The sequence below is a fragment of the Dreissena polymorpha genome, chromosome 14, assembly GCF_020536995.1.
Source record: "Dreissena polymorpha isolate Duluth1 chromosome 14, UMN_Dpol_1.0, whole genome shotgun sequence".
NCBI lineage: Eukaryota > Metazoa > Mollusca > Bivalvia > Myida > Dreissenidae > Dreissena > Dreissena polymorpha.
Genome location: NC_068368.1, coordinates 74,853,438 through 74,865,839, shown reverse-complemented (window position 1 = coordinate 74,865,839; position 12,402 = coordinate 74,853,438). Strand labels below are relative to the sequence as shown.

At 35.0% G+C, this 12,402-nt stretch overlaps 1 protein-coding gene across 1 annotated transcript; it reads right to left on the bottom strand.

Moving 5' to 3' along the window:
• Positions 1–11,208: 11,208 nt before the first annotated feature.
• Positions 11,209–12,063, bottom strand: LOC127857490 (uncharacterized). Its single transcript, XM_052393884.1, has one exon. It carries the CDS (start codon positions 12,061–12,063, stop codon positions 11,209–11,211), a length of 855 nt encoding a protein of 284 aa, XP_052249844.1.
• Between the last annotated feature and the right edge of the window lie 339 nt (positions 12,064–12,402).

Genomic DNA, 12,402 nt, shown 5'->3' with positions numbered 1-12,402 from the left:
TTCTTGAATGTTTACTTATCAATGCTTCAGTAATCAACAATACTACGATAGACAATGACAATACTACACCTAAAAAAATTGTGGTGATGCCATTGGATAGTCCTGATATGTATAACGACGTGAATAACCATGAAATATCGGTTATACAGAGACAGTTTGCTGAGTTTGCTACAGTTAAAAATACTTCGAGCAAAGCAAGAACTGACAATGCAAATGAACCAACATTCGAAGAAGAAAACAAAATAATGGAACTAACTCCTCATATTCTGAGACGAGCAGTTATGACTATACCAGTGTCTGGAACTGATGACATGGACGAAACTACGCCTGAACAAATTTCGTTTTTGGCATTAGCCGAAATTAATATGTCTCATGGTAAGCAAGGATTTTGGGTTTTGAATAACAATTTATTTACTCTCACTCAAATACATGCTTCACTAACAATTACACGCATTAACAAACTACTACTTATAATTATATTGTGAATAGTACTAATAACACAACTGTTGTTTTAACTGCATCATCATGTTAGAGACTTATTATATATATTTTCAGTTGCTGCGCTTGAATCACAATTGAATAGGTAAATAAACATTTATATAGTCTTCTTTCTGAAAAATACTAAATGTTTTCAGGAAAGTCATTATTTATTTTACTCACGGTATGTGTGCACTTAATTAGTAATCAACATGGTTTTCATAACATTTTAATGGGTGCCTAATGATTATTAGCTGATACGAAAATCCCCAAAATGCACATCATAATGTTGGTTTTGTCATTAAAATTTTGTAGGACGGACGTGAAGAGTGTTCCGTACGAAAGTTTAGATTCAACACTCCGGGCTGATAAAGAGCAATACAGCACACCGGTATAAACCATCCGGACAGGTGGTTCTGTGTACACTTCATACACAGAAAAGCGTGTTCCGCATTTGATATAGGAATTAAGCACAATCATCTTACAATATTTTTACGGTTGAATTTATGACTAGTCAATTGTGTATTTTCCGTGTATATGACAAATAATTTATATTGCAAACAATAATGTGTTGATATATTTATAAATGCCCAACACAAAGAATAATACTTTTGGCTTCTGTGTGTATATGGCTGTTTCAAATTTGTGTTCATGTGACTGAAACAAAACGCAGTAAGCATAAATAAGTTGAGCGTAATTTTTGTACTAATTTTAATGCACTTTCGAGTAAATGAAGGTCAGCTTTGTATATCTTCTTTTGCAGAAAGTTTTGGCATGAAAGATATGTGTTAATTATCTGACTAACTACTTACACATGTGTAATTGATTCTCATTGTGCGTTTCTGTCTGTGACTCTTTTGAAAATTCGTTTGAGACATTTATTAATGTAAAACTATGCACTATTCTTGCAAAGTAATCAAAGGTCATCGGGCGTCTTTTAATGTGGTATAAACGTATATAGTCAATCGCCATGGTATGAGATGCAAGCAATATGTCGATTAAATGACAACAATTGAAAAGATGTAATTACTGAAAAGCTAAATATCGTTATCGTTAAGAACGAAATGAGTATTGAAGTAAAATATGCGCAAAAAGTCAAACACGAAACACCCTGTCAATATTAGTTATGTGCATAAGTCTTATATTTATTCCAAGCATGTTCAATATTCAAAACATGACATGATAGCATGTACACGACTCTTACTTGTTCTTCATAGTATACATTAATAATTGACTTAAATATATACACTTAAATTCTAATGTAGGTGGCCGATGCGTCTAAAAATGGATGACGTACCTTCAAAATTAAAACACAATACCTATCGTTTAAACGGTTTGAACGGTTCCTTAATATCTCGCGAACATAAACTCTATACTAACTTGAAGCAATGCTTCATGTGAATATATTTGTTTTAACAAAATACTAAATTACGTAACTTAATGCCTAGTTGGAAACACAAGAAAACACGTACGTCAACAAAACAAAGTTTGAATGATGAATACAATTCAGTCCCGAGTGTATTCATATATTTCAAATATTTGTTTGCTTTATGATATAAGTAAGCGCCTTATTTTAAAGTGAAGTTCTGTAAAAAGTTTACACTTTATTTAGAAGACGAACTATAAATTTAACACAAATACACATAACACAAAACTTAAGCTGCATCAACAGGAGAGAAACAATGCGCTCTTTCATTTATCAAAAGGACCCAAGCGCCGAAAAGTGAGACACAAAGAAAATGCACTAGGCAAAACAAATACGTACATATCCAACTTACAAACATTAACAAAACTAGGATGATCGCCTTTGAACACACGAAACAAAGCAGAGGTGGTTTAAGGAGCTATGAATCCCACACCTGACCCAGCTTTATTCAAAAAATATTAAAAATTAAATACCTTTTAACCACATAATTCTTAAAATTAAAATGCAACAAGTTATGTGTTTGTCCCCTTTTGCGCCGCTTTGAAGCTATATATTTGACCTTTGACCTTGCAGTATGACCTTGACCTTTCACCACTCAAAATGTGCAGCTCCATGAGATACATGCATGCCAAATATCAATATTGCACAAGTTATTGCAAAAGTTAAAGTTGGGGTAAACAAATAAACAAACAAACAAACAAACAAACACACACACACAAACCAACAGACAGGGCAAAAACATTATGTCCCCCACTATAGTGGTGGGGGACATAATAAAAATGATACATTTTCATTCAATTACCATTTATCTTTAAAATTGTAATATAACGACAAGACATAATGCAATTAAAGAGAGATAAGTATCAACTATATTATTTTTGTATTCAAAGCGTATGATACATAGTAAAGAAAGTCATCTTAAGTCATAGTCCTATACACATGTAAGGTAATTTAGACATGATTAAATGTAAAGCGAATGTTCTTAATAATTGTCTGAACAAACATAAATAAGGAAACCTTGCAACACTATTAATCGCGTTTTATTTAACGATTTAACCAAAGACATTAACACACACTCAAAGCAGATAATGAACAAGATAAGTATTGATTCAAAGCATCAAAGGGCGTCGGGACTTTCAGTGTAAAGGGCACTCAATGAAGTTACATGGAGCGATTTTTATTTCTACTGTAAATATTAATATATTTGCCGATTATTTTAAACAAAATAAAAAAAGATACTTGTATAACCATTATCTATGATTTTGTGTTATAACCCCCAAATAATCGTTATCTATGATGTTGTGTTATAACCCCCAAATAACCATTATCTATGATTTTTTGTTGTAACCCCCAAATATTTCATAGTTAATTTTATTTACATTGGTTTCCTTTTTTTTTACTGGCATCCGTGTGCAGTTTTCATTAATGGAACAGAACTGTGTAGGTTTTAAAAAATCTGCTTCATCTTGTAGGCGTTATTTCATATTTTTCTCAACTTCAAGGGGAGATGATTCTGAACTTATTCTTACGTTGCTCATTTACGATAGGGGGTGAGTACTCATTGATATGTAAACACTGTTAAATTTTTAATGTGTTTACGAACCCCTCCCCCCCACCCTCTCACACATATATTTCATGGGCATAATAAAAACAAAAAATGGTTACAATAAAACAGCATATTTATTTCAACTAAAATGTCTACATCAAAACAAAAAGTTAACATTGAACACAAATTAAATAATTTGATTCTACTGGGGCTCGAACCTTGGGCCTCTCACATGTGAAGCAAGCGTGTAACCACTACACTACGGAACGGCCTGAAAAATCACCTTTTAACTAAGATATAAATAAGCTATTAATAGTCGGTTTAAATGTAAACCCGGAAGTTTAAACGCTGGATAGTGAGCGGGGTTATAGGTCCATACCAAAGGGTCCATATCACTGGCAGGATACGGGTCAGGCCTGCGGCTTTCTATATGTGGTTCTTAAAAAATAACCCGTAGGAGGACTTGATAGTAATGAGACTAGTGTGCTGTGATGGTGCTCCTCATTGATAAGCGGCTGCTTCCTTTATCAAGACTCATTATTACAATTAATAATTCGTGTCGCGCTTCGCGCTCTATAGCGCCTTTATTAGTAACTAGTTGGTTGCTAGGATAGTGGAACAAAGAACTTTTGTTTGTATACAAAACCAGAAAGTTTCACCGGTTCGCGTATTTGCCCAGTCCCTGTGATCTTTTATTATTGCCCAGTCCCTGTGATCAGTTATTAATTAAACGAATTAGCTTTGCATTATTGGCAATAAATGTTGTAGTAAATGTAAAAGTAACAAATGCAGTACTAATTTACACTAATGTACACAAAAAATCAACACCATGCAAGATATTCTGACAACAAAAATATATACATTGATCCGTAAAATAACTTCTCACATAAGCGAAAAAAAACGTATTACATACTAGTCGCCGCACTTGAGTGCGACGCCAATAAAGGAAACAATTCATGGGTATAATTTAAAATTATGTAGCGCAGGAGTGTCACGATAATACTGGCTTGTCATAACCAATGCACTAATCTCATTTCACGATTGAATAAGCATCCTTTGTTGCGAAAATACCTGGAGTAGTAGAATAATAGTTAATAGGTTTATGCGCATATTTGCATATCATGTATCTCACAACGATCTAACTACCGCTTTAAATCAAGCTGTACGTACATATTTTCGTAAATCAATTTATCTATTTGCTAATAAAACAGAACGCACAATGTTAATCTTAATAAATTGATCTATATCGAATACCCCGGTTTTAAACTAGAAACAATACACTTAGTTTACTTTCTATGTTTGATCTTTTTATGGATACGCGCGATATGACATTAACTTAAGAGGTAAAATGTAATATATAGTTTATTATGCTCCCCCAAAATTTATTTTGGGGGAGCATATAGTCGCCGCTTCGTCTGTCCGTGTGTGCGTCTGTCTGTCTGTCTGTCCGTCCGTGCACAATTTTTGTCCGGGCTATTTCTCAGCAACTAATGACCGGAATTCAATGAAACTTTATGGGAAGCTTCACTACTAAGAGGAGATGTGTTTATTATCAGCGGGTTCTGGTCGGATGATTTTTCACAGAGTAATGGCCCTTTGCAATTTTTGAAAAATTCCATTAACTGTACATATAGTGCAATTCTTGTCCGGGCTATTTCTCAGCAACTAATGACCGGAATTCAATGAAACTTTATGGGAAGCTTCACTACCAAGAGGAGATGTGCATATTATCAGCGAGTTCTGGTCGGATGATTTTTCACAGAGTTATGGCCCTTTGAAATTTTCTATAAAAAAAATTAGTGTTCCCCCAACTACTGTGCCCTCAAGACGTTTCCTTTTATCTGAATATATAGTGCAATATTGTGACAAAAAAACCTTTAGGGAGCATCACCCGTCTCCGACGGTTTCTTGTTTCAATGTGTTATCGACTTACGATGAACCATATAACTAACAGGGATATAACAGTAGGTAAATCGCACTTATCGCGAATCAGATTCTTTTTTTTAAATAACTCTGGTACTGTCACAAAAATGCCAGAATCGGTATAAACATAAATATGGAGGAAACAATCTACAATATTAAAACTTTGTATTACGATGGATAAATTGTATTCGTTAATGTATGCTTAAACTGCTACTGAACTAAATAGTTGAAAAAAGGACGCTTAACGTATTTTTTTTATTAACGATTCTCGAGGTTTGAAATGAATCATTGTCAACTCTGCCTAAAAATATTGTATATAATTGTGAATATGAATGATCACAAAGAATTGACGCAACGATTCAGACCACCACACTTGTTAAAATAAAATTACAGTATTACTTAGTAATGAAAAAATAGGAAACTTTTCAGTATCTGGTTGACAGTATACAAAACATGGTATAGTATTGTGACACAAATTTGAATGATCTTATTATAGAATAAGAATACAAAAGTTATACGTGTTTCAATGAATGTTTGTAACGCGAATAACCATCGGCATATTAATTCTTGAATTCTAAGTACAACAATGTATAAGTTTAATAAACGTATAGCATGCAAACGAAACGGCATGATGTTCCTACAGGCTTTCCACTATTATCACCTTAAACACACCTACCGCTCGGCTTACACAAAAATATGCTTTTCGTTTTAAATGTGTGCTTACTACATGGATATCTATTCAAAGAGCATATACCAAAAGAGCAAAGAGCATATGTTTATGTTTTACAGCATAGTCAATAGTATCACTACTTATGATTTGTTTTATCCAAGTTTAACACGCATATAGCAACAAACTTATAGAAAATAGTCCTTAACTCTATTTTAAGCTTTTTGCAAATCGAAAGTAATCTTGTTTTCCATGATTGCGCAAAAATTTAATTACACATCGAATAGTCTAGATCATAAACAAGAATCGATAACAAATTTAATGTAGAAGTGAAACATCGACCCACACCACCATACTGTAGAATTAAAGACACAAACTGAAAAAGCTTTACATCATATACTCGTGAATGTATTGATAGAAATTTAAATAAAAAGGAACATAAGAACATCTGTCAGTATCTGATCAATTTTATAAAAAATAGTCAAATATAATAAAGTAAACACAAAAATATATTTATAACAAGCTTCACCGCCTATGAACGACCAATCCAAAGCAACATTGCGGCCAGAATTGTAAGATGTATCTAGAAATAAAAAGAATAATACACCAGAAACAGAAACAAGTTATCTCATGCATCTTTCGATGTAGAACACTAACGAACACACGCAATTTTGAGTTGATATGGTCGCTTTTAACAATTCTGCTTCTATGCCTGATACTGAATTATGTGTTGAAAAGGATTGTACTTATTTACTCGCATTTAAATGGTGTACACGAACACTAAATGCACATGTATACATGACTATTGCACAGTAAGTACATAACAATGAGGCTGAAATTATTATGACCTCAAATGATTACATGTTAAATGGATTGTGTCTTATTACAGAAGATAGCATTACAACAGCACTAAAATTACACGTTCATAACATACTGGTAGAGTGCAAAAATCCGATGGAAAAATAAAACACATTAAATAATCAGACTCAGTGAATACGACTTTCAATTAAATGCAGATGCAAATGAATCGAGTTTACATTTGCCTCTTCCGAGTTCTTTAGATTCCCGGATGTTGCTACCTAGAGCCGACCTTTTAATTGCGCTCGTCGCCGATAATTACGCCATTATTGCCAAGCGACGAAAACCAACGGAAGACAAGAAATCGCCAATAAAATCTAGCATATATAATGCTTCAAATGTTCTGAATAACATATTCATCAATGTGGATCGTTTCTCTTTATAAAACCCATCACCATTGGTAAGTGAAACAAAGTAATGATTGTTGTAGCATTCGACAATGTTGCATATAATTTTAATGTATACTTATCCCATATTATAACAGCGGAATAGAAAACATACTTTTAATAAGAAAATAATGAGAATCAAATATGAAAAAAAGTGTTGTTGTTTTGAACATGTTTTAGGGCAGTATGGTTCTCAGGAACATGGCTACGTTGTTTAACATATCTTACGATTAAAATAACGTGATTAAATACATTTATAAATAGCACATGTACTTCATTGATCAGACTATATCCATATATTCAAGTTGCGTTCTTGCTTTTTATTTATGGACATTTACCAACTGAGAAGAGGCCAAGTGACAAGTGGCCAATTGACTTATTGACTAACTGGCACGTGACTAACACGTGTCCAACTGACAAGTAACACATTGACTAAAATGCACTTCACGTGACAAAATAACATATTTCGATTAATTATTGCCTACAATTATTATTAGAATGTCACATCTTCAGCGGAAATTATGTATTATGTCGCATGGTTTGAATGTTTCTCGAATTGACATATGAATGAGAATGCACTCAAACAATTTAAACAGGCAATTTACAAGAAAAACAGAATTAAATACAGCAATCGTATGATGATGATCAAAGCGATTGTTCCTCCATTGGATGTGGTTGTTTTATACATTGTTCATGAATCGAACAGGAAGAACATGCGAAGTGTATGATAGAAGCAAGAATAATTAATTTTGGTGATGTTTTCTTGAATACACTCAGCAGTAAGCGCACACATAAATACAACCAACCAATAACCCCTGAGTGAATATCGATTATCGACCAACAATTACACACATGCAAGAAAAGATAAAGGTAGTAATCTGTTGTAAACAAAATTATAAAACACATTTTTAGAGAGGCGCACGTTCTTTCGAAAACAAGTCCTCTGCTCCCCCGCCCCCCCCCCCAAAAAAAAACAACAACAAAACAAACTATACTTGACGTACATAAATTAAAGGATTTTTCGTACAGTAGTTCACGTTATAGTCAATTTTAATGTGCATCCTTTTGTTTGATACATGATAATGTCTAAGGAAATTGCAAAATCTATCAGTAAGTTGCTGGTGTTGGGATCTAGAAGTTTCATATAATTATCACGTATAGACCATTAAGCCCAACCATCACCATGCAGTTATACAAATTGGAACATGTAAGGAAAACGGGAACCTGCCTGGGGATTGGAAATCCTCTAGGAGTATACGGAACCTGTGAGAGAACTGGAAACCGATCAACATGAAAACCTTTGAGGAAAGATGGAACATGTGATTGGAAGGGGAAAAGGTGAGTAAAATGGGTATATGTGAGGGAACTGGAAACCTTTTAGGGAAAAGAGAATCATTGAGGGACATGGAAATCTATGAGGGTCACATACCTTTGAGGGAAATAAAAACGAGGAGAATCGAATCATTTAAGAAAAGGAAACCTGAAACGACGATGGGGCCTTTAAGGGATACATTTGAGGCTATGAAGGAAAAGGGAGACTAGAAGCTGAACCCGTGAGGAAAATGGGAGCCTGTAAGGGAATTAGGGACCCTTAAGAGAAATGGGACAATGTGATGGAAGTGGCAGCCTGTGAGGGAATTAAGAACCGTTGAGATAATTGGGAGAATGTGAAATAAGAGCCTGTGAGGGAAAGTTGTAAGACAAAAATTGGAGAATGTCTGGGAAATCGGAACGTGTAAAAATTATCACACATACCTGAAGTGTACTATGGGCTGAATTGAAACACAAATACTATGTGAGAGATGATAAGTAGAATACAGTCGTTTAACTCATTCAGTCTATAAACGGAATATTATCTTTTACTTTCATATCATCACAAAAAGGCGCCCACCACGCCAATACGAACACATGTATCTACCAGAACGACACAATACATACTTGTTTTCTCGGCGATACTTATGTGGTGATTGCGTGTAGATATGTCATTATTTCGTGCTGTAGTGTTGACGACCTTTTGCAAGTTCATCCTCATACCAGATCTATTTGTTAGTAATGCCAACACTATGCATTGGAAACTTTGGCAATAATACGTTTTGCGGATAAATGTCAAGATATACCGTCGTATTTTGTTTATGGATGCCACTACTACAATGCACAATAATTATTGAAAGTACAATATATCGGGAATATACTGTGCTTTATTTTGCAATGCTGATATGCGTGGTTTGCAGGTAAACGAAGAGGTACTGATACATAAAGTCATCGGTGTTCATTTTTAATTGATGGAATAAATTTGTCGATGAGTTTTTTGGAATTTAAGTATATCTTTTTATGGTGTTTGTAGCTTTTTACCGAAATAATAATATACCGTTTTATATTCAATTAGGTTATAATTTAAATGAACCGTATAGACCATGTAAAACCGGATGTTTTTAAAATGTATAATTGGTGGAAATGAATAGACACTTTTTATACATCAAATGTATGTTAACGAACATTTTTAAATTTAAAGGTGTAAATACTGATATCAAAATAAACTGCTATAATTGAATATCCGTTGAACCATTCTATATGATAGTTTAATGCATATGTATAACTGCTTATATTAACACTTAAATACCAAAGAGTAAAGATAATGTTAATGGATCATACTCGATTTAACATTTCATATTTACAGGAACATATCCCCTGTAGTCGTAAACTTATATATTTCAATAATTAATTCTGAATTCAAAGATCTGAAAACAGTGTTTTGACTTTGATTATCTACAGGATATGCGGGTCATTTGTTATAATGTGTTATCAATAAGGATATAGTTAGAAGAGTGAAGAATGATTAATAAGTTATATTAAGTGAAAGAAGGATAATGAGCGAATATATTTACGAACCTATAATAACAATTATTATGACTGACCTAGCAATATGTTTGAAAAACAGCAAAAGACGCAATATGGAGTGTTTACAAAAATGAGTGATAAAGCAGAATAAGATGGAGTAAAATTAAGTCAGAGGAGAATAAGGTAGGCGTAAAATAAGACATATTTCTAAATGAAACGAAATTAATACCAAGTAAATCTGCCATAGTATAAAGGCATATATATGATTGCCTTTAAGAACAAATATATAATCTGTATTACCATATCGACATTGGTGATGCGGAATTCTTACTAAATTATGATGAACGCTATATCTTTCTCTCATAATTGTGTTCCTCGTTTGTATCTAGAAAACAACGATTGTGTTACGTTTTCATAATAAAAGTCAAAGCTAATGTTGGTGAAATAAATCTGCGTTCTTCTTCTTCTTCTTGGCGTTCGCGCTACACAATCAAGTCAGTTTCTGCAATGAATGTTGTAGTCCGTCTTAGATCTTCCAGACCTCCATACAGTTTTCTGTTGAGGGTTGTGTCTTCGGACCACTTTGCAGCTCGCTCCTGGTCGTGTCTTTTGCATCCTTGAAGAACGTGTTTAGCAGTTTGTTCCTCTTCTTCACATGGACAGAGTGGTGAGGGTACAAGCTTGTATTTTCTGTACAAGAGGGCATTCAGTCTGTTGTGTCCTGAGCGTAGTCGAACCATCACTACTTGTTCTGCTCTGTTAAGCACGTGATAAGCATCTTGTTCTTGCTGGGGCCTGGTGATTGCTTTTATGATGGTGACTTTCTCTCTGTATGTAAACTGGGTATTTGGTTGCTCTGTTTTTGCTCCCTATTTGGCTAGTTGGTCAGCTTCCTCGTTTCTTGACACTCCACAGTGGGCAGGTAGTCACTGGAGTGCTATGTTGTGGTTATTGCTGAGTCTTGTCATAAGTTTAGCTAGTTTTGGGGAGGTGTTGTTTGTCAGAGCTTCAAGGACTGATCTTGCATCTGTGAGGAATACTACTGAGATGGTATCTTCAGGTGAGTTCTCAATCATAGAGGCTGCCTTCATGAGTGCTTCTGTCTCAGCTTTGTAATTGCTGCACCTTTTCCTGTGGCCATGAAGTGTGTTTCATTTATGCCTGATGGATATCTGATGAGGATCCCAGCTCCTCCGTCTTCAACGGCTTTAGGAGCTGATCCGTCTGTGTATACATGTGTCCACAGATCTGATGGGAAATCCTCGTTTATCATGGCTAAGGTATGACTTCTTTTAATGATTTCATTTTGTGCTTCTGAATCAAGTAGGGGGACAGTAAGTCTGATTTTTACCTTTGACAGATCATTTGCTGTTGGATTTACAATGTCTTCAGAGCTGAGTGGAGTTGTTTGAGTGTCCAGCTGTTGTACAAACTGTCTGTTAAGTGTCTTCACTTGGTGTACAAAACTACCTCTCTTCAGCCGGTTTTTAGTACCTTCTGTAAGTCTAGCTTTTATTGGATGGTCAGGTAGGGATTTGAACTTTTCAGCCTGTAGTAGTACTTTAGTTTGTCTTCTTTCATGCAGTGGCTGTATACCAGTAAGTTTTTCCATGAAGGCAATGGGTGTCGACTTGGTGGCCCCTGTTATGATTCGCAGTGCTTGGTTCTGTACCTTGTCGAGGGCTTGCTGGTTGGTCTTGGCTGTAGTGGACCATGCTGCTGAGCTATATTCCATTGTGGGTCTCACTGTGCCCAGGTATATGGTTTTCAATATTTGCTCATTAGCACCCCATGTTATTCCAGCAAGTTTGCGCATCAAATCAAGTTTCCTTCTGGCAGTTCTTTCAATACGGCTGATATGTGGCTTCCAAGTTTGCCTCTTGTCAAATGTGACTCCTAGGTATGTATCCTCATCTTCTTCCTTCAGCTGTGTTTCTTCCATCATGATCTTTCCAGCTCTTTGCTTTGTGGACATGGTGTTGTGGATGATTTTTCCTTGTTAATAGAAACACACCAGTCATTGGCACATGCTGTAAGCTTGTCTATGGCTCCCTGCATTCTGTATGTGGCCGTGGTTGCATGATATTCCTTATACCATAACACCAGGTCATCTGCATAAAGTGCGGCTTTTACTCCCTTTGGTAACTCAGACACTATGTCATTGATGAAAAGCACAAAGAGTGTTGGAGATAAGACTCCACCTTGGGGGACTCCATGGCGCAGTAGGAACTTCCTGCTTTTTGTTTGGTTCAGACTAACCCTGGCTCTCCTGTTATATAAA